This window comes from Tachyglossus aculeatus, chromosome 6 (assembly GCF_015852505.1).
Source record: "Tachyglossus aculeatus isolate mTacAcu1 chromosome 6, mTacAcu1.pri, whole genome shotgun sequence".
In the NCBI taxonomy this organism is placed as follows: Eukaryota; Metazoa; Chordata; class Mammalia; order Monotremata; family Tachyglossidae; genus Tachyglossus; species Tachyglossus aculeatus.
This window is the reverse complement of record NC_052071.1, coordinates 36,069,124-36,091,251: the sequence shown is the minus strand read 5'-3', so window position 1 is coordinate 36,091,251 and position 22,128 is coordinate 36,069,124. Positions and strand designations below refer to the sequence as shown.

Below are 22,128 nucleotides of genomic sequence, written 5' to 3'. Positions count from 1 at the left end.
CATTGTGTTCCCCTGGGGAGGAAACAAAGGCTCCTTCCTCTCCACAGGTCAGAGGGGAATTGGCCGGGAGAGATGCCACTGGGCCGCCGGCCTCGGGGTCAAGGATGGAGGGCAGGTTGCAGGCCCGGCCTTCTCTCCTGTCTCGCCCGGCCTGCTCCTCTCGGCCCTTCCTTCTGGCTGAACTCGCGTCCCATCTCCCTCTTCAAACCCTTCCTCCAACAGCCCGCCCAGGCCTAGCGCCCTCCCTCACACCTGCCATCTCTTCAGTGATGAGGACAATGCCAAAGTCCTCATCCTCCCGTCGCCTCAGCACCACCTTGGCGAGGGCTCCGAGGCCCCTGGCCTCCCACCCTAGCCCATCCTGGGCTTCCAGGGATCTTTGGCCGGCAGATCCCCCAGGCCTCGCTCCCTCCAGGGACACCGCAGCACATCCCTGGGCTCCAGGTCCACGAAGCTTGTCACCTCCACAGCTTCTGGGGCCGGAGCCCGGGCACCGGGCAGACGAAACAAGGCGAGTTGGTGAGCGGGAGCTCCAGGGAGTGGCTCAATTGGCCTCATCCCGGCTTTCCCGTGGCCGAGGAAGGCTGGGACGAGTGGCGGTATCTTAGGACACAGAGAGAGCAGAGGGGACTGCAGGTAGGGGACTCTGGGGAACATGAACAGGACAGTTCTCGGTGAGTTGGACCTGCCTCCTGGATGCTGTGGAGGAGGGGAGTAGATGATAAGAAGGTCTGAAAACTCCTCCCTGATCATCCCTCGCTCCTGGCTCTGAACTAAACCTCTCCCCGGGAAAGGGGAAGCTTGGAAACAGTCCCTCGGTCCCTTCTTTGCTGTGAACGTAAATGGAGGGGGCAGTTGCTTTTCAGCTTTAGTCCACTGATTTCTGGCCAGCCGCTGAGTTCCCGGATAGAGGCTGTGATTGGGAATCTGCCCCCGGGACCCTTCCGAGAGTGAGGAAAGTGATGGGGATGTCCCGGTCTCTGGGGCCATGCTTCACACCGCTGCCCGGATTGTCTTTGTCCAGAAATGCTCTGGGCATGTTACTCCCCTCCTCAAAAATCTCCAGTGGCTACCAATCAACCTACGTATCAGGCAGAAACTCCTCACCCTGGGCTTCCAGGCTGTCCATCCCCTTGTCCCCTCCTACCTCCCCTCCCTTCTCTCCTTCTCCAGCCCAGCCTGCACCCTCTGCTCCTCCGCTGCTCATCTCCTCACCGTACCTCATTCTTGCCTGTCCTGCCATCGACCCCCGGCCCACGTCACCCCCCGGGCCTGGAATTCCCCCAATCCCTCTGCCCAACCGCCAAGCTGGCTCTCTTCCTCCCTTCAAGGCCCTACTGAGAGCTCACCTCCTCCAGGAGGCCTTCCCACACTCAGCCCCCTCCTTCCTCTCCCCCTCCTCCCCCTCTCCATCCCCCACCCCGCCTTACCTCCTTCCTCTCCCCACAGCACCTGCATATATGTATATATGTTTGTACGGATTTATTACTCTATTTACTTATTTATTTTAATTGTACAAATCTATTCTATTTATTTTATTTTGTTAATATGTTTTTTTTTTGTTCTCTGTCTCCCCCTTCTAGACTGTGAGCCCACTGTTGGGTAGGGACCGTCTCTATACGTTGCCAACTTGTACTTCCCAAGTGCTTAGTCCAGTGCTCTGCACACAGTAAATGCTCAATAAATACGATTGATTGATTGATTGATATGCATATGGCTATAATTCTATTTATTCTAACGGTTTTGACACCTGTCCACATGTTTTGTTTTGTTGTCTGTCTCCCCCTTCTAGACTGTGAGCCCGCTGTTGGGTAGGGACCGTCTCTATATGTTGCCAACTTGGACTTCCCAAGCGCTTAGTACAGTGCTCTGCACACAGTAAGCGCTCAATAAGTACGATTGAATGAATGAATGAATGAATCCACCCTGGCGCTTAGACCAGTGCTTGGCACATAGCACTTAACAAATGATAATTATTATTATTACTATTTTAAGTGCTTAGAACAGTGCCCAGCACTTAGGACTGTGCTTTGCACATAGTAAGTGCTTAATAAATGCCGTTATTATTATTATTATTATTATTATTGAGCACTAGGGTAGATACAAGATAATCAGGGTGTCCCAAGTGGGGCTCACAGTCTTCATCCCCGTTTTACAGATGAGGTAACTGAGACACAGAGAAGTCAAGTGGCTTGCCCAAGGTCACATAGCAGACAAGTGGCAGAGCTGGGATTAGAACCCATGTCCTTTAACTCCCAAGCCTGTGCTCCTTCTAGTAAACCGCACTACGTCTCTGATTGAGCACTGACCATCTGCACAGCACTGTACTGAGAGCTTAGGAGAGTGCACTATAACAGAGTTTTCTTGCGGGGGGGGGGGGGGGTTGGTATTTGTTAAGTGCTTATTTTGGGTCAAACACCATTCTAAGCGCTGGGGTAGGTACAAATTCATTGGTTTGGGCACAGTCCCTGTCCTGTTTGGGCTCACAAACTAATTAGGAGAGAGAAGGGGCATTTGATGCCTATTTTACAGTTGAGGAAACTGAGGCATAGAGATGTTAAGTGACTTACCCAAGGTCACCCAGCGAGCAGTTGGCAGGGTGGGATTAGAATCCGGATCCTCTGACTCGCAGGCCTGTGCTCCTTCCACGAGGTCATGCTGCTTTTCTACAGAGTTGGTAGTCCTGCAGGGTAAGAATAATAATGATGGTATTTATTAAGCGCTTACTATGTGCCAGGCACTGCTCTATGCGTTGGGGTGGATACAAGCAAATCGGGTTGGACACAGTCCCTGTCTCGCGTGGGGCTCACAGTCTCAATCCCCATTTTACACCTGAGGGAACTGAGGTCCGAAGAAGTGAAGTGGCTTGCCCCAGGTCACAGAGCAGACCAGGGGCGTAGCCAGAATTAGAACTCATAATAATAATAATAATAATAATAATGGCATTTATTAAGCGCTTACTATGTGCAAGGCACTGTTCTAAGCGCTGGGGGTATACAAGGTGATCAGGTTGTCCCACAGTGGGCCCACAGTCTTCATCCCCATTTTACAGATGAGGTACCTGAGGCCCAGAGAAGTGAAGCGACTTGCCCAAAGTCACACAGCTGACAAGAGGCAGAGCCAGGATTTGAACCCACGACCTCTGACTCCAAAGTCCACGCTGCTTCTCTGATTCCCAGGCCTGGGCAGTAGTCACTACACCATGCTGCTGTTGGGCGAAAGGTGTCTCCCAGAGACATTCCCTGACTGTGCCTTGTCTTGGAAAGGATTTTTTGTCACCTTAGAAGCAAGGGACTTGGAATCAGGATTGTGTGACCATGGCCAAGTCATCTGGCTTCTTTTGGGTCTCAGTTTCCTCCTCTGCAAAATGGGGAATAATAATAATAATGTTGGTATTTGTTAAGCGCTTACTATGTGCAAAGCACTGTTCGAAGCGCTGGGGGGGAATGCAAGGAGATAAGGTTGTCCCATGTGGGGCTCACAGTCTTAATCCCCATTTGACAGATGAGGGAACTGAGGCACAGAGAAGTGAAGTGACTTGCCCAAGGTCACGTAGCAGACATGTGGGGGAGGCGGGATTCTAGGAGGCCCCGGGTTCGATCCCCGGCATTTCCAATTATTGAGCCCCACGTGGGACAACCTGATTACCTGGCTCAGTGGAAAGAGCCCGGGCTTTGGAGTCAGAGGTCACGGGTTCAAATCCCGGTTCCGCCAATTGTCTCCTGTGTGACTTTGGGTAAGTCACTTAACTACTCTGTGCCTCAATTGCCTAATCTGTAAAATGGGGATGAAGACTGTAAGCCCCACGTGGGACAACCTGATCACCTTGTATTCCCCCCAGTGCTTAGAACAGTGCTTTGCACAGAGTAAGCGCTTAATAAATGCCATTTTAAGCGCTTAGTACAGTGCTCTGCACATGGTAAGCGCTCAATAAATACGATTGATGATGATGACCTGTGACTCCCAAGCCTGCGCTCTTTCCACCGAGACACGCTGCTTCTCTAAATAAATACCTCTAAATAAATATCTCGAAATGAATAAACACCGGGTCTTCAGCCTGGGAGCCACGGGTAGGACGGAGACTGTGTCTGATCTGAGTGTATTGCGTCTACCCAACTGCCTGGCACTTAAATACCAAACTTATTATTAGTATTATCAGTGGCTGGATGGCCACTTAACAAATACCAAACTTATTATTAGTGTTATCAGTGGCTGGAGGGGCGCTTAACAAATACCAAACTTATTATTAGTATTATCAGTGGCTGGATGGGGGTGGAGGAATGGGGACACAGGAAGGCGGAGTTTTGCCTTCAGAAAAAACTGGAAACACTCCTCCTAATGTGTCCGGTGATTAAAGTGACTGCTAACGTAACGATGGCATTTATTAAGCGCTTACTAATAATAATAATAATAATAATGGCATTTATTAAGCGCTTACTATGTGCAAGGCACTGTTCTAAGCGCTGGGGAGGTTACAAGGTTGTCCCACGGGGGTCTCACAATCATATTCCCCATTTTACAGATGAGGTAACTGAGGCCCAGAGAAGTGAAGTGACTTGCCCAAAGTCACCCAGCTGACAATTGGCAGAGCCGGGATTCGAACCCATGACCTCTGACTCCAAAGCCCGGGCTCTTTCCACTGAGCTACGCTGCTTCTCAAAGCTTTACTATGTGCAAAGCACTGTTCTAAGCGCTGGGGTGGTTACAAGGTGATCGGGTTGTCCCACGGGGGGCTCACAGTCTTCATCCCCATTTTCCAGATGAGGTCACTGAGGCCCAGAGAAGTGAAGTGACTTGCCCAAAGTCACCCAGCTGACAGTTGGTGGAGCCGGGATTTGAACCCCTGACCTCTGACTCCAAAGCCCGGGCTCTTCCCACTGAGCCACGCTGTTTCAAATGCATATGCATATGTTATGCATATGGTTATAATTCTATTTATTCTAACGGTTTTGACACCTGTCCACATGTTTTGTTTTGTTGTCCGTCTCCCCCTTCTAGACTGTGAGCCCGTTGTTGGGTAGGGACCGTCTCTAGATGTTGCCAACTTGTACTTCTCAAGCGCTTAGTACAGTGCTCTGCACACAGTAAGCGCTCAATAAATACGATTGGATGAATGAATGAAATGAATGAATTTGACAGATGAGGGAACTGAGGCCCAGAGAAGTGAGGTGACTTGCCTGAAGTCACACAGCTGACAACTGGCAAAGCTGGGATTTGAACTGATAATAATAATAATAATGGCATTCATTAAACGCTTACTATGTGCAAAGCACTGTTCTAAGCGCTGGGGAGGTCATCATTATTATCTTCTAGACTGTGAGCCCACTGTTGGGTAGGGACCGGCTCTATATGTTGCCAACTTGTACTTCCCAAGTGCTTAGTACAGTGCTCTGCACACAGTCAGCGCTCAATAAATACGATTGAATGAATGAATATCATTAACAAAATTAATAGAGTAGTAAATATAAACAAGTAAAATAGAGTGACAAATATGTACACATATAAATACAAGTGCTGTCAAATGGGGATGATGACTGTGAGCCCCACGTGGGACAACCTGATCACCTATATATGTATATATGTTTGTACATATTTATTACTCCATTTATTTATTTATTTATTTTACTTGTACATATCTATTCTATTTATTTTATTTTGTTAATATGTTTGGTTTTGTTCTCTGTCTCCCCCTTCTAGACTGTGAGCCCACTGTTGGGTAGGGACCGGCCTTATATGTTGCCAACTTGTACTTCCCAAGCGCTTAGTGCAGTGCTCTGCACACAGTAAGCGCTCAATAAATGCGATTGATTGATTGATTAATTGATTAATCACCTAGACTGTGAGCCTACTGTTGGGTAGGGACCGGCTCTATATGTTTCCAACTTGTACTTCCCAAGCGCTTAGTACAGTGCTCTGCACACTGTAAGCGCTCAGTAAATACGATTGATTGATTGATTGATTGTATCCCCCCCCCCCCCCGAACGCTTAGAACATAGTAAGCGCTTAGAGAAGCAGCGTGGCTCAGTGGAAAGAGCCCGGGCTTTGGAGTCAGAGGTCATGGGTTCGAATCCCAGCTCCACCACAAGTCTGCTGTGTGACCTTGGGCAAGTCACTCAACTTCTCTGAGCCTCAGTTACCTCATCTGTAAAAATGGGGATTAAGACTGTGAGCCCCACGTGGGACAACTTGATCACATTGTATCCCCCCCAGTGCTTAGAACAGTGCTTGGCACATAGTAAGCGCTTAACAAATGGTAGTAGTAGTAGTAGTAGTAGTAGTAGTAGTAGTAGTAGTAGTAGTACTAGTATCAAACACCACCATTATTGAGGGGCAAAGGGGGTTTCGGAACTACAACTCCCGGCATGCCTAGGGAGGCGCAGCCCCCTGGTTGGTCCACAACGCGCCCTCGAGGCCTGGGCGGGGCTTTGCATTGTGGGAACGGTAGTTTCCTCGCGCTCCTCCGCCGCCGGCTTCCGCAGGCGCGGAACTACAAATCCCGGCAGGCAGTGCGCGGGCCCCCCTCACGGCCGGAGGGAAGGAGGCCAAGATGGCCGACGACGTCGACAACAACAACCACGATGGGGGGACGACGGCTGTGTTGGGCCCGGCGGCCCCGGTGTCCTTCAGCTTCACCCGAACGGCCCCTCGGAAGAGGGTTTTGGAGCCGAAAGGCGGGGAGGACAGGGAGGAGGAGGAGGAGGAGGAGGAGGAGAAAGACTTCCTTAAGGCTGTAGAAAGGAACCAACTGCAGAGGTGAGGAGGGGGCCTGGGAAGCCGCCTGTCAATCAATCCCTAAGAATAGAAGAATCCCCAGGAAGAAGAATCAATGAATGAATGAATGAGTATTATTCTCATTATTAAGCGCTTACTATGTGCAAAGCACTGTTCTAAGCGCTGGCGAGGTTACAGGGTGATCAGGATGTCGCATGGGGGGCTCATAGTCATATATATAATATAAATACTATATAATGTTAAATTCATTAATATCAAAATTATCAATATTAAAATTAATGCTGAAATTTAAATTTTTTAAAATATTAAGTGTTGCTATTAAAATTACTGTTAATTATTAATGTTAAATATTAAATGTGGAATGGCATTTATTAAGCGCTTACTGTGTGCAAAGCACTGTTCTAAGAGCTGGCGAGGTTACAGGGTGATCATGTTGTCCCATGGGGGGCTCATAGTTATATTTATATATATATATATATATATATAATGGCATTTATTAAGCGCTTACTATGGGGGCTCATTGTCTTATATATAGATATATATATATATATATATAGGTTTTATATTATATATATTATATATATATAATGGCATTTATTAAGCGCTTACTATGTGCAAAGCACTGTTCTAAGCACTGTTGAGGTTACAGGGTGATCATGTTGTCCCATGGGGGGCTCATAGTTATATATATATATATATAAATATATATATATATATATATATATATATATAAAATGGCATTTATTAAGCACTTACTATGGGGACTCATTGTCTTTTATATATATGTTTTATATTATATATATAATATGTATATAATGGCATTTATTAAGCGCTTACTATGTGCAAAGCACTGTTCTAAGCGCTGGCGAGGTTACAGGGTGATCATGTTGTCCCTTGGGGGGCTCATAGTCTTTTATATATATATTGGCATTTATTAAGTGCTTACTATGTGCAAAGCACTGTTCTAAGCGCTGGCGAGGTTACAGGGTGATCATGTTGTCCCATGGGGGGCTCATAGTCTTATATATATATATAGGTTTTATATATTATATACATATATATATATATATATATATATATAATGGCATTTATTAAGCGCTTACTATGTTCAAAGCACTGTTCTAAATGCTGGCGAGGTTACAAGGTGATCAGGTTGTCCCATAGGGGGCTCACAGTCTTCATCCCCATTTTACAGATGAGGGAACTGAGGCACAGAGAAGTTGACTTGTGTGACTTGCCCAAAGTCACAGCGGGCTCACAGTCTGGAAGGGGGAGACGGGCGACGAAACAGAACATTCTTTCATTCATTCAATCGTATGTATTGAGCACTTACTGTGTGCAGAGCACTCTACTAAGCGCTTGGGAAGTCCAAATTGGCAACATCTAGAGCCGGTCCCTACCCAACCGCGGGCTCACAGTCTAGAGCGGGGAGACAGGCAACAAAACAAAACATATTAACAAAATAAAATAAATAGAATAGTAAATATTAGAGAAGCAGCCTGGCTCAGTGGAAGGATCACGGGCTTTGGAGTCGGAGGTCATGGGTTCAAATCCCTGCCAATTGTCAGCTGTGTGACTTCGGGCAAGTCACATAACTTATCTGGGCTTCAGTTACCTCATCTGTAAAATGGGGATTAAGATGTGAGCCCCCCCGTGGGACAACCTGATCACCTTGTATCCTCCCCAGTGCTTAGAACAGTGCTTTGCACATAGTAAGTGCTTAATAAATGTCATCATTCATTCATTCAATCGTATTTATTGAGTGCTTACTGTGTGCAGAGCACTGTTCCAATATGTTTGTACATATTTATTACTCTATTTATATATTTATTTATTTATTTTACTTGTACACTTCTATTTATTTTATTTTGTTAGTATGTCTGATTTTGTTCTCTGTCTCCCCCTTTTAGACTGTGAGCCCACTGTTGGGTAGGGACCGTCTCTAGATGTTGCCAACTTGTACTTCCCAAGCGCTTAGTACAGTGATCTGCACACAGTAAGCGCTCAATAAATACGATTGATTGATTGAAGGACAAGTTGGCAACATCTAGAGACGGTTTCTACCCAACAGTGGGCTCACAGTCTAGAAGGGGGAGACAGACAACAAAACAAAACATGTGGACAGGTGTCAAAACCGTTAGAATAAATAGAATTATAGCCATATGCATATTATTATTATTATTATTATTATTAAATATGTACAAGTAAAATAGAGTAACAAATCTGTACACATATATACAGGTGCTGTGGGGAGGGGAAAGAGGTAGGGCAGAGGGGGTGGTGGGGAGGAGGAGAGGGAAAAGGGGGCTCAGCCTGGGAAGGCCTCCTATCTAGAAGGGGGAGATGGCCAACAAAACCAAACATGTAGACAGGTGTCAAAACTGTCAGAATAAATAGAGTTACTGCTCTAGGAATATCATTAATAAAATACAGCAGTAAATATGTACAAGTAAAATAAATAGAGTAATAAATCTGTACAAATATATATACGACCGTCTAGAAGGGGGAGACAGACAATAAAACCAAACATGTGGATGGGGTCATAGTACAATCCCTAATAATAATACTAATAATAATACTAATAGTATTTGTTAAGCGCTTGCTATTCATTCGTTCATCCAGTCTTATTTATTGAGCGCTTACTGTGTGCAGAGCGCTTGGGAAGGCCAAATTGGCAACATATAGAGACAGTCCCTACCCAACAGCGGGCTCACAGTCTAGAAGGGGGAGACAGGCAACAAAACATATTAACAAAATAAAATAAATAGAATAGTAAATGTGTACAAGAGTAAATATGTACACTTTAACCTCTAAGAACGGAGAATAATCTCTGGGTTTGAAGTCACGGGAAATGTCCTTAAACATAGGTCAGGGCACCCAGCTCAGTCTTGCTAGCAAATACGGTTGAATGAATGAATGAAAGTAAGCCAAGATGTAAGATTAAACTAGACAAAACAACCGGGAACAAAGACAGAGATGTCTCCATCGAAAGGCAGACTGTGGAGGGGCTTGGGATTTATCTAATGGTGCTGATGACTTGACATGTATATATGTTTGTACATATTTATTACTCTATTTTACTTGTACGTATCTATTCTATTTATTTTATTTTGTCAATATGTTTGGTTTTGTTCTCTGTCTCCCCCTTCTAGACTGTGAGCCCACTGTTGGGTAGGGACCGTCTCTTTGTGTTGCCAACTTGTGCTTCCCAATCAATCAATCAATCAATCAGTTGTATTTATTGAGCGCTCACTGTGTGCAGAGCACTGTACTAAGCGCTTGGGAAGTCCAAGTTGGCGACATATAGAGACGGTCCCTACCCAACAGTGGGCTCACAGTGTAAAAGGGGGAGACAGAGAACAAAACCAAACATACTAACAAAATAAAATAAATAGAATAGATATGTACAAGTAAAATAAATAGAGTAATAAATATGTACAAACATACATACATATATACAGGTGCTGTGGGGAAGGGAAGGAGGTAAGGTGGGGGGGTTGGAGAGAGGGATGAGGGGGAGAGGAAGGAAGGGGCTGGCTCAGTCTGGGAAGGCCTCCTGGAGGAGGTGAGCTCTCAGTAGGGCCAAAATTATTATTATTGTTATACAAGGCAATCAGGTTGTCCCCCGTGGGGCTCACAGTCTTCGTCCCCATTTTTCAAAATAAAAATAAATGGTGATATTTGTTAAGCACTTACTATGTGCGAAGCACTGTTCTAAGCGCTCGGGGGATACAGGGTGATCAAGTTGTCCCACGTGGGGCTCAGTCTTCATCCCCATTTTACAGATGAGGTCACTGAAGCACAGAGAAGTTGAGTGGCTTGCCCAATAATAGTAATAATGATGGCATTTGTTAAGCGCCTACTATGTGCAAAGCACTGTTCTAAGTGCTGGGGAGAGTACAAGGTGATCAGGTTGTCCCACGTGGGGCTCACAGTCTTAATCCCCATTTTACAGACGAGGTAACTGAGGCACAGAGAAGCTAAGTGACTTGCCCAAGGTCACACAGCCGACAGCGGGATTTGAACTCGTGACTTCTGACTCCCAAGCCCGTACTCTTTCCACTGAGCGTCGGAAGAACGGAGCGTGAGGACTGGGAGAAGAGAGTGGATAAGTGCGGTGAGGGGAGGATCGGGTCTCTCAAGCGCTTAGTATAGTTTTGCACCCAGCAGACGCTCCGCATTGGTGAGGAGGATGATGGTGACGGGAGGTGGCAGCTACAGGGAAGAGTTTGGCCGGGGAAGGAGAGAGCGACGCCGGGCCGCTCACCGTCTTCCCCTTTTTTTCCTTCCCCGTTACGGGCAGCGTAAAACCGGTGGAGACTCCCAAGGAGCTGATCATCCCCCTGATAAAAAGCAACCAGTGGAGGAAGCCAGCACCGGCTCCCGCAGTGCAGAAGGGGTCCAAGCCGCCTCCCCCCGAGGACGGAGTTCTGACCCAGGCGGTGAAAGAGATCATCGAAGGTGAGCGGTCCCCAAGTGGGAGGCGAGATCCCAGGGGCAACGGAGGCAGGGGACCGAAGCCTGTTGCCGACCCTCACCACGCTCCGTGTGGGACCCCTGTCCCCTTCCTTCAGAGTCGAAAAAGTCCCTAGAGGAACGAGAGAACGGCCCGCAGGTAGACCCCAACCTGGCCATCCCGCTGCTCATGCAGAACCGCGTCCCTGATGGCTTTGAGGATGGGGACAAGGTGGATGTCAGCCTCCGGCCAGAGTCGGTAAGCCCCCCGACCCCCCACCCACCCGGGCGCCCCATCTCCCCCTTTGCCTCTGGGCCTAGCTTACTTCTTGTACCCCCGCACCCTGTAACCATCCTTGCTCCACACTCAGCTTCGGGCCTCTGTTTAGTCTCCCCGTCAGAAACTTTTGTATTCCTTGGACCGTGTCCCGTGATTCATTTGACAAGCTGCTGCCGTCCACCTTTCTATCCTACTTTCCAGGAGGTTTCTCCTCCTAGAGTTTGCGGCTGTCCCTCACCTCTCCCCCTCCTACCTCCCCTCCCTTCTCTCCTTCTCCAGCCCAGCCCTCACCCTCCGCTCCTCTGCCGCCGCTCACCTCCTCACTGTACCTAGCTCTCTTCCTCCCTTCAAGGCCCTACTGAGAGCTCACCTCCTCCAGGAGGCCTTCCCAGACTGAGCCCCTTCCTTCCTCTCCCCCTCGTTCCCCTCTCCATCCCCCCATCTTACCTCCTTCCTTTCCCCACAGCACCTGTATATATGGATATATGCTTGTACATATTTATTACTCTATTTATTTTACTTGTACATATCTATTCTATTTATTTTATTTTGTTAATATGTTTGGTTTTGTTCTCTGTCTCCCCGTTTTAGACTGTGAGCCCGCTGTTGGGTAGGGACTGTCTCTATGTGTTGCCAACTTGTACTTCCCAAGCGCTTAGTACAGTGCTCTGCACACAGTAAGCGCTCAATAAATACAATTGATGATGATGATGATGCCCTGCCACATATCTGTCCCGATCAGCCTGGCCTCGCCCCTGTCTCTTCTTGGGCCTGTTTTTAGACTTTTAGACTGTGAGCCCACTGTTGGGTAGGGACTGTCTCTATATGTTGCCAACTTGTACTTCCCAAGCGCTTGGTACAGTGCTCTGCACACAGTAAGCGCTCAATAAATACGATTGATTGATTGATTGATTGTTTTTCTTTTCCTCTTGCATTGGTTGGCCAAATGCCCCCAAGCGAGGACTAGATTGACCTGTTTCTCACTAAGCAAAGTTTTCACGCTCCGATATCTAACCCTCCTGTCTCACTGACCCACGTTTGACCCAGCTAATCCAGAGGACTGAAGAGCCAGCAACAGATTAGTGCCCTGCCCGGGATCTTTTGGGCCTCCTCAGGTTTCTGAAGGAGCCTGCGACCCCCAGTCACGGTGGTTTGTCCGCTTTGCATCGAAGGAATCTCTCTGTGGCGTTGCTGGGACCGCAAGTTCCAGCAGGCTACAAGAACAACCGCTCACGTATTCAACTCCCCCAGCAGTGGGGTTGCACCTTTTCATTGCAAACACACCTGGCTTTGGGGGGATTTCTCCTCCAGACTTAATTCGTATTCCTTGTGGCCCCGCCACCTGGAGAAAAGAATGGCCCGACCAGACTCCATTTTGATAGAGAGTATCGAGAGCCAGAGGTGTCCCCTTTCCTTGTGGTTTCCAGGAACAAGCTGACTCGCAGCTTCCCCCATCGGAGCCTATTCTTGTAGGAATGTCTGCCTGCTCCCATTTTTCTTGGGAAGGGGCAGGAGCTGGCCTCTGTGGCATAGGTGACCTCCCTTTAATCTCCCCTGCTCCTCTCTAGTCCCTTCTTCCTCCTGCCCCTTTTTCAGCCCTCCTGTCCTCCCCAGCAGTATCTCAAGAGATCCCCTGCCTCCTCTCAAAATTGACCACCTCAGCTGTCGTCTCTGATCCCATCCCTTCACGCCTTATCAAAACATTTGCCCCCCTCTTCCCCGTCTGACCGACATCTTCAATTGTTCACTCTCCAATGGCTTCTTCCCCACTGCTTTCCAACATGGTCACGCGTCCCCTATCCTAAAAAAACTCTCCCTCGACCCCTCGGTTCCCTCCACTTATCCCCCCATCTCTCTCCTACAGTTCCTGTCCAAACTCCTTGTGTGAGTTGTCTGCACCTGCTGCCTCCGCTTCCTCTCCTCCAGTTCTCTCCTTGGCCCCTTCCAATCTGGCTTCATCCCCATCAGTCCGTGGAAACCACCCACTCAGAGATCTCCTTGACAGATCCAATGGCCTCTACTTCATCCTAATTCTCTTCAACCTCTCAGCTGCCTTGAACACTGTAGACCTCCCTCTTCTCCTAAACACATTATTTAGTCTCAGTTGTCCTGTCCTGGTTCTCTTCCTTTCTCTCTGGCTGCTTATTCTCGGTCTCTCTCACGGGCTCCTCCTCTGCCTCTCATCCACTCTCTTTGGAAAATCATCAAGGCTGAGTTCTGGTTCCCTTTCTAGTCTACATTTTTACACCATTCACTTGGAGAACTCATTTGCGCCCATGGCTTCAACTACCATCATTATGCGGATGATTCCCGAATGTACATCTCCAGCCCTGATCTGTCTCCTTCTCTGCAGTCTCATATTTCCCCCTGCCTTTAGGACAGCGCTACTTGGTTGTCCTGCCGACACCTCATACTTAACATGTTCAAAACAGAACTCCTTATCTTCCCACCCAAATCCTATCCTCCCCCTGACTTTCCTCTCAACTGTAGAAAGCACCACCATTCATTCTCCCTCTCTCTTAAGCCTGCAGTAATATCGATGGTATCTGTAATCTTGGCATTGTCTTCTACTCATCTTTCTCATTCAACCCACATATTCAATATGTCACCATATCCTTTCTGTTCTACCTTCACAACATCACTGAAATCCACCCTTTCCTCTCCATCTAAACTGCTACCATGCTGATGCCAGCACTTATCCTAGCCCACTTTGATTTCTGCATCAGCCTCCTTGCTGATCTCCCTGTCTCTGCCCACTCCAGTCCATACTTCACTCTGCTGCCCAGATCCTTTTTCTAAAAAATCACGCAGTCCCTCTTTCTCCACTCCTCAAAAACCTCCAGTGATTACCCACCCACCTCCACGTCAAAGAGAAACTCCTTTCCGTCGGCTTTACAGCCGTCAGTCACTTTGCCCCTTACTATCTTTTCTCACTATTTCCTACTACAAGCCAGCATGCTCACTTTGCCCATCTAACACCAATCTACTCACTGTATCTGTCTCATCTACCTCATCACTGACCCCTGTACCCATATCCTTCCTCTAGCCCAAAATTACCTCTCCCTTCACATCCGACAGGCCACCCCTCTCCCCACCTTCAAAGCCTTATTCAAATATAGTCTCTTAGAGGCCTTCCCTGCCTGAGCTCTCATTTCCCTTGCTCTCCCTTCTGTGTCACCCTTGTATTTGGATCTGTACCCTTTTAAGCCCTTGATAATTCATCCCGACCTCTGCCCCACAGCTCTTATGTCCATATCCATAATATATTTTGACGTCTGCCTCCCTCTCTAGACTGTAAGCTCCTTGTGGGCAGGGAGCCTGTCTGCGGGTCAATCAGTGGTGTTTACTGAGCGCTTACTATGTGCAGAACATTGCCCTAAGCGCTCAGTAGACTACAATACAGCAGAATTAGCAGACCCGTTCCCCGTCCGTAGCCAGCGGACAGTCTCGAGACCAACAGACCAGCTCTGTTGTGTTGTACTCTCTTAAGTGCTCAGTAAATACCATTGATTGCTAAGGCTCTGTTTTCTCTCCTATCCTTCAGGCGACGGAGGCGGATTATGAGGTGGTGCCAGTGGAAGCCTATGGGATAGCCATGTTGCGGGGGATGGGCTGGAAAGCAGGCGAGGGCATTGGGCGCACCTTCAAACAGTGAGTGGCACTTGGAGAGGCCTGGGTGGGGGTCCGCTGGGGACCACGAGTGAGTAGCCCTTGACGGATCGTGCAAGCCCATTGGGCTAAGTGAATTCAGAGCCCGGGAAACGGCCTCGGAGAGCGCCCAGCAAAACCGTCCAACCCCCACATGCCGTGGCAGGAGACGGGGGAAGGACGCTGGACCGGGGCGAGAGACGGGAAGTTCTAGGGGAGAGTTTGATAGAAGACGTGCTCCTCTATCAATCAATCAGTGGCATTTATTGAGCACTTATTGTGGTTATTGTACTAAGCGTTTGGGCGAGTACCGTACAGCAGAGTTGGTAACAGCCATTACCTGCCCACCGCGGGTTTACAGTCCAGGGATCCTTCGCTTCCTCAGGGACGTGAAACCACAGGAGAATCAGCTGCGCCCCAAGGGATTGGGCCTGGGAGCCGACAGAGCCGCTGTGGAAAAACTGGCCCCCCGGGTCCCCGGGCGGCGCCCCCGGCCCGGAGACAAGAGGCCGGCCGGCCAAGAGGAGGAAGAGGAGGAGGGGGAATCTCAGAGGTTGGCGCCGGGGGTTGCTGTGCTCATCCTCTCCGGACCACATAAGGAGCTGTACGGGAAGGTGAGGCCCTCATCTCCTGGGTTCCTTCCTTGGGGTCAGCGGGCCTCTGAACTTGGGGGCGGTGGTGGAGGGATTCAGCCTTACTGGCGTCAGCTCGCCCTTTTAGTCCCCCAGGGACTGGGCGAAGGGGAGCAGTTTGTCCTGGGGATCCGCCTGAGCTGCTACCCTGGGGTGGGAAGTGGAGTTTGGTGTCAGGAAACGGAAAGCGGGCGGTAGGGATCGTCTGAGGAGATCGTCCAAGCCGCCCGGCCCCAGGCCTCTCCTGCCTACCCGCTTCTCAGGTGGAGGGGCTGGACCCCGACAATGCCCGCGTGATGGTGAGGCTGGCGGTTGGAGGCCACACGGTGACCATCAGCGAATATGTGCTGAAGCCAGTCAGTCAGAAGGAATTTGACAGTAACGCGACAGACCTGAGTGAGTGATGGGTCTCCTTATAGCCCTCTTTCCATTCCCCTCAGTTCTCTACCTAATTCTGCTTCTTCACTCATCTCTCACCTTGCCCCGTCTTCTGCTGTCTTGGCTGCTCTCCAGTCAGCCGGTCCATCGGTCAATGCCATTTATTGAGCACTTACCATGTGCGGAGCACCGTTTTAACCGCCTGGAAGAATGCAGTGCACCAGAGTCGGTAGACGCGGTCCCTGCCCTTAAGGAGCTTTCGATCAAAAAAAATTACAGAGGGGAAGTGGCCGAGTATACGGAGGCGTATATGAGTGCGGCGGGGGTGGGACGAGGAGCCGTAGGGAGGGCAGACGGGATGGGGAAATGAGAGGATAGCCAGGGAAGGCTTCTTGGGGGAGCTGTGACTTTAGTATGACCTTCAAGCTGGGGAGAGCTGTGGTCTGTCAGTGATGAAGGGGGGTGGAGATCCAGACCAGAGGGAGGATATGAGTGAGGGGTCAGCGATGAGATGGAGTTAGAGGGAGCACCTTTCCCTCTCCCCCTTACCCCTTCTCTCCCCACCCACCAGCCGTGTGACTGTCCTGGTAATAATAATAATAATGGCATTTATTAAGCGCTTACTACGTGCACTGTCCAGCCACCCCGAGCAACTCCTTCACCTGTCCCGACTAGTGTTTCCCACTGCCCCCTCATCGCCCACTTGTCACGGTCGGTAGCCCTGAACCTGCTTCCCGTCCTCCCTCCGGCCCCGCAGCCCGCCTGTCCAGACCCAGCCCGGAGCAGCGGAACGGCATCGACCGGAGGCCGAGAGGTGGGTCTCCCTCCGTCTGGCGAGAGGACAAGGACCTAAAGAGGAGGCCGTCCCCGGACAGGTACCGGGGGCTCGAGGCGGCTAAAGCCGCCCGTTGGGCCAAACAGTCTGCCCCTGCTGAGGTTGGGTTGGGATCCCGGGATTGGATTTGGGAAGGTCATGGTCACCGGGGGCTTCAAAGTCCCACAGGCCTCTGCCTCTTGCCAGGGCGGCCGGAGCCAAGAGCAAGGAGAGCGGGCCCGCCGGAGTCACGGGCAAGGAGGGCGGGCCGGCCGGGTCTTCACGGACCCCACACTGGCTTCAGCGAGACCTGCGCGTGCGCTTCGTGGACAAGCTATACAAGGCGGGGAGGTACTACAACTGCAAGGTACTGGGTCCCTCCTTGACTCCGATCTCCTCCCTCAGAGAAGTGAGGAGCGGAGTCACCTCCCTTCGGAGTGGAGCCGGAGGGCCGGCGACGTAGCTCAGTGGAAAGACCGCGGGGCTAGGAAGATAAGAAAAGGAAGAATGATTGTGGTTTTCGTTAAACCCTTACACTGTGCCCAGTGCTGGGGTAGATAGGCACAAGGGAATCAGATCGGACGCGGTCTCCGTCCCACGTGGGGGCCCCAGTGTAAGGGGGCAGCCCCCAAATTCCCCGGCCCGCGTACTTTCCCTTATTTGACACTGCTTCCTGGGGGGTCAGGAGCCTCGGCTTTTCATCCCAGTCCTGCCACCGACCCATGCGACCTTTGGCAAATCATTTAGCCCTTCTTTTGCCCCCAATTTATCTGTAAAACGGGGAGAAGATCCCTCCCTTCCTACCTCTTAAGATTGTGATACCTCTGTGGGACAACGACTATGTCCAATCTGATTATCTTGCATCTACCCTGTTGCTCAGGGCTTGCCGCATGACTTGTAAGCACTTGATAAATACCGTGTTTTTGAAAGAGCCGGTCACCTCGAAGTCGCGGCCAGAAATTCCCTCCCCTCCTGCGGTACCCTTACCATTTCTTCAGGGGATTTTTCCCGACCTTTCTGCCACAAATTATTCAGCAGTAATTTAGTGTCTGTTGTCTCTGCTAGACTGTAAGCTCCGTGAGAACGGGGATTGTGTCTTCTCTTTCATAGTCCCCTAAGTGTCTGGGGTAGTATTCTGCACACTGGCACTTAGTAAATACTGTTCTTTGGTTGGCATCGATAGATTGATGATAGCCGGGGTCTTTCTCCTCCTCTCATCCCACTCCCATTCCCACTCCTTAAAGTTTTCATCCTATCGGGGGCTCTTAGTGTCATAGCATTCCAGAATCCTCCTGTCATCGGCCCACAGCTCATTCCCATTTCCACTGGATTGTAAGCTTTTTGTGGGCAGCGATCCCGTCTACTGACTGTTGTGCAGTGCTCTGCACGCAATAAGTGCTCATTAAATAACATCGAGGGTTTTTTTTTCCCCCCCCTTGCAGATGATTATTGAAGATGTTGTGAGTCCAGACACCTGTGTCTGCCGGACAGAAGACGGCCGAGTCCTGGAAGGTGAGCAAGCCAAGGTGGGACGTGGTGGTCTCCAACTAGAGAAGCAGCGTGGCTCAGTGGAAAGAGCCCGGGCTTTGGAGCGAGAGGTCATAGGTTCAAATCCCAGCTCCGCCAATTGTCAGCTGTGTGACTTTGCTTCTCTTCTCTGTGCCTCAGTTACCTCATCTGTACAATGGGGATGAAGACCGTGAGCCCCCCCCCGTGGGACAACCTGATCACCTTGTAACCACTCCAGCACTTAGAACAGTGCTTTGCACGTAGTAAGCGCTTAATAAATGCCTTTACAAAAAAAAAACTAGCTCGGCCGCCACTCTTAGTCCTGGCCCTCCTGCGTCCACCCCACCCCTGCCAGGGTCAGTCTGGGGCACCCATGGTCCGCTGAGGTTTCCATCCTCGGCCTTTCCTCCGTTGACAGCTGCCCGTCCACAGCCACTTGATAGGCAACCACTCTCCGCTACAGGCACTTCTTCCTCTAGGAAGCCTTCCCAGACTAAGCCCCACTTTTCCTCATCTCCCACTCCCTTCCGCGTTACTCCGACTTGGTTCCTTTGCTCTTCCCCCCGTCCCAGCTCCACAGCACTTTCGTCCATATCTGTCATTTTATTTATCGCTTTCCTCTTCGCCACCCCCCACCCAGCTGGATGTAATAATAATAATAATGGCATTTATTAAGCGCTCACTATGTGCAAAGCACTGTTCTAAGCGCTGGGGAGGTTACAAGGTGATGAGGTTGTCCCACGTGGGGCTCACAGTCTTGGTCCCCATTTTCCAGATGAGGTAACTGAGGCACAGGGAAGTTAAGTGACTTGCCCGAAGTCACACAGCTGACAATTGGCGGAGCCGGGGTTTGAACCCACGACCTCCGACTCCAAAGCCCGGGCTCTTTTCCACTGAGCCACGCTGCTTACATATCTGCAATTGTATTTATTTGTATTTGTGTTGACGTCTGTCTCCCCTGCGAGTTCATCGTGGGTAGGGAATGTTACTATTAGTTGTCGTGCTATACTTTCCCAAGCGCTTAGTGCAGGGCTCTGCACCCAGAAAGCACTCAATAAAAAGGATTGAATGAGCCCGTTGTTGGATAGGGATTGTCTCTGTCTGTTGCCGAATTGTACCTTTACAGTGCTCTGCTCACAGTAAGCGCTCAGTAAATACGATTGATTGAATGAATGAATGAATGTGTCCACAGGTGTGAAGGAGGCCATGCTGGAGACCCTCATCCCAAAGGGCGAAGACAACTGGATCATGGTAGTGTCGGGCCAGTTCTCGGGACGGGTGAGTACAGGCCCCCCCACCCCGGGGTTCAGCTCACGCACGGCTCAAACCCCGTTTGACCAAGACCCGACGGGGAGGTGGGCGGCCCTGACGTTCTCCTCCCTCAGCTGGGGCGGATCCTGCGGCGGGACAGGGAGCGAAGCCGAGCCCTGGTGCAGCTGCAGCGGGACGAGGAGGGACCCGTTCTGAAGCTGGACTATGATGCCATTTGCCACTACGTGGGCCACGTGGATGAGGACTGAAGGCTCCACGTCCCTCTCCGAACCCGACCGGACCCAGCCGGGGCCCCAGCTGGGCCCGTTCTTCGAGCCCAAGCGAAGCCCCGGGGGTCACCGGGGGGTCCTGCCGGGTACCCCTCCCACACCACTGCCACGGCCAGCCCGGGCCTCTCGATGCCCCGACCTCGCGGGAGGCCCCGGGCTGGACGTGACGGATCCCGGCCAGATTTTGACGTCAGCGGATCCCAACTCCCAGGAGGAGTCTGGGCTCGTTCGGAGGGGCGAGGTGCAGCCCCGCCCCGCCCGCCTGGGGGGTCCTGGACTGCCACTTTTACCTGTAAAAAATGTAAATAAAGAGAAGTTTCCCATATTTGGTGACTCTGGTACGTGATAGGATGTGGAGTTAGGAAACAATACTAACTGTGGCAGGTGTTAAGCACTTCCTCTGTGCCAGGCACTGTTCTAAACGCCGGGGTAGATCGAAGGTAATGGGGTTGGACACATTCCCTGTCCCACAGAGGCCTCACGGTCTCACTCCCCATTTCACAGACGAGGAAACTGAGCCAAAAAGAAGTAAAGCGACTTGCCAGAGGCCACACGTCGGACGAGTGGCAGAGGTGGAATTAGAACCCGGGTCCTTCTTATTCCCAGGCCCGTGCTCCACCCAGTAGGCCACACTGCCGGTGGACCCCCGTGGCTCCCGGCCCAGTGGGAGGCCAGGAAGTGAAGTCTGGGTTTGTCCAGGTGCTGGGGTTTGGGAGCTCTGACATCTGTTGCTGCTACCTAAGATGGGAGCTTAACTCTGTTCTGCACTCTCCCAAGCGCTTAGTACAGTGCTCCGCTTATCGTAAGTGCTCAAAAAAACACCATTGCTTGATTGATTACATGCAACCTGGAGCGATACAGCCAATGTTTTGAAGAGTTGTGGGGTGAAGGGGGAATATTAACAGCGCTGTTAACATCCTGAGCTGAAATCCCCCTTCATATATGGCAGACCCCCACTGTCCCCACCATCAAAGCCCTCCAAAAATCACAGTTCCAAGAAGCCTTCCCTGCCAAAGCCCTCACTTCTGCCACTCCCTAGTGCTTTGCCATACGCTCTGGATATAAAAATAAAGATAAATGATGGTATTAAGGGCTTACTATGTGCAAAGCACTGTTCTAATATACCCCTTAAGCCCTTGATATTCACCCCCCCCGCCCCCATGTCTGCCATTTTCGGCAGGGCCTCCATCATTGCTGGTACGTGATAGGATGAGGTAGCTGAGGCCCAGAGAAGTGAAGTGACTCACCCAAAGTCACACAGCTGACAAGTGGTGGAGTCAGACTTGAACCCACGACCTCTGACTTCCAAGCCCGGGCACTTTCCACTAAGCCATGCTGCTCGTTAGCTTGTTGTATTCTCCCAAGCACTTAGTACAGTGCTCTGCACACACTAAACACACACAATAAATACGATTGAATGGATTACTACTATAATAATGATGGCATTTGCTAAGCGCTTACTATGTGCAAAGCGCTGCTCTAAGCGCTGGGGGGGATACCAGGTGATCAGTTTGTCCCACGTGGGGCTCACAGTCTTTACCCCCATTTTACAGAGGAGGTCAGTGAGGCTCAGAGAAGTGAAGTGACTTGCCCAAGGTCACCCAGCAGCCATATGGAGGAGTCTGAGTTAGAACCCATGACCTCTGACTCCCAAGACCGGGTTCTTTCCACTGAGCCACGCTGCTTCCTAGTAATAATAATAATAATGGCATTTATTAAGTGCTTACTATGTGCAAAGCACTGTTCTAAGTGCTGGGGAGGTGATCAGGTTGTCCCACCGGGGGCTCACAGTCTTCATCCCCATTTTACAGATGAGGTAACTGAGGCTCAGAGAAGTGAAGTGACTTGCCCAAAGTCACCCAGCTGACAAGTGGCGGAGCTGGGATTTGAACCCGTGACCTCGGACTCCAAAGCCCGGGCTCTTTCCACTGAGCCATGCTGCTTCAATGTACTACTATTACTACTACTACACAATTTGTTGTCTGCCTCCCCGCTTCTACACTGTGAGCCCGTTGTTGGGTAGGGACCGTCTCTAGATGTTGCTGACTTGTACTTCCCAAGCGCTTAGTACAGTGCTCTGCACACAGTAAGTGCTCAATAAATGTGATGGAGTGAATGACTGAATAATAACAATAATAA

The 22,128-nt window shown here is 50.2% G+C and overlaps 1 protein-coding gene across 1 annotated transcript; it reads left to right on the top strand.

The window, feature by feature from the left end:
* The first annotated feature begins 6,544 nt into the window (after nt 1–6,544).
* Nucleotides 6,545–20,314, top strand: GPKOW (G-patch domain and KOW motifs). Its single transcript, XM_038748338.1, has 11 exons — nt 6,545–6,753; nt 11,036–11,193; nt 11,307–11,446; nt 15,012–15,118; nt 15,501–15,729; nt 16,011–16,143; nt 16,883–17,000; nt 17,147–17,306; nt 18,382–18,451; nt 19,641–19,726; nt 19,834–20,314. Exons 1-11 carry the CDS (start codon nt 6,548–6,550, stop codon nt 19,966–19,968), a joined length of 1,542 nt encoding a protein of 513 aa, XP_038604266.1. The 5' UTR covers nt 6,545–6,547; the 3' UTR covers nt 19,969–20,314.
* Nucleotides 20,315–22,128: the final 1,814 nt, after the last annotated feature.

Bases quoted from the DNA above. Each gene is read 5' to 3' on its own strand.
- GPKOW (XM_038748338.1), top strand. From the start codon at position 6,548: ATGGCCGACGACGTCGACAACAACAACCACGATGGGGGGACGACGGCT. The intron at 6,754-11,035 runs GTGAGGAGGGGG...CGTTACGGGCAG, and splicing joins GAAAGGAACCAACTGCAGAG to CGTAAAACCGGTGGAGACTC. The intron at 18,452-19,640 runs GTGAGCAAGCCA...ATGTGTCCACAG, and splicing joins AGACGGCCGAGTCCTGGAAG to GTGTGAAGGAGGCCATGCTG.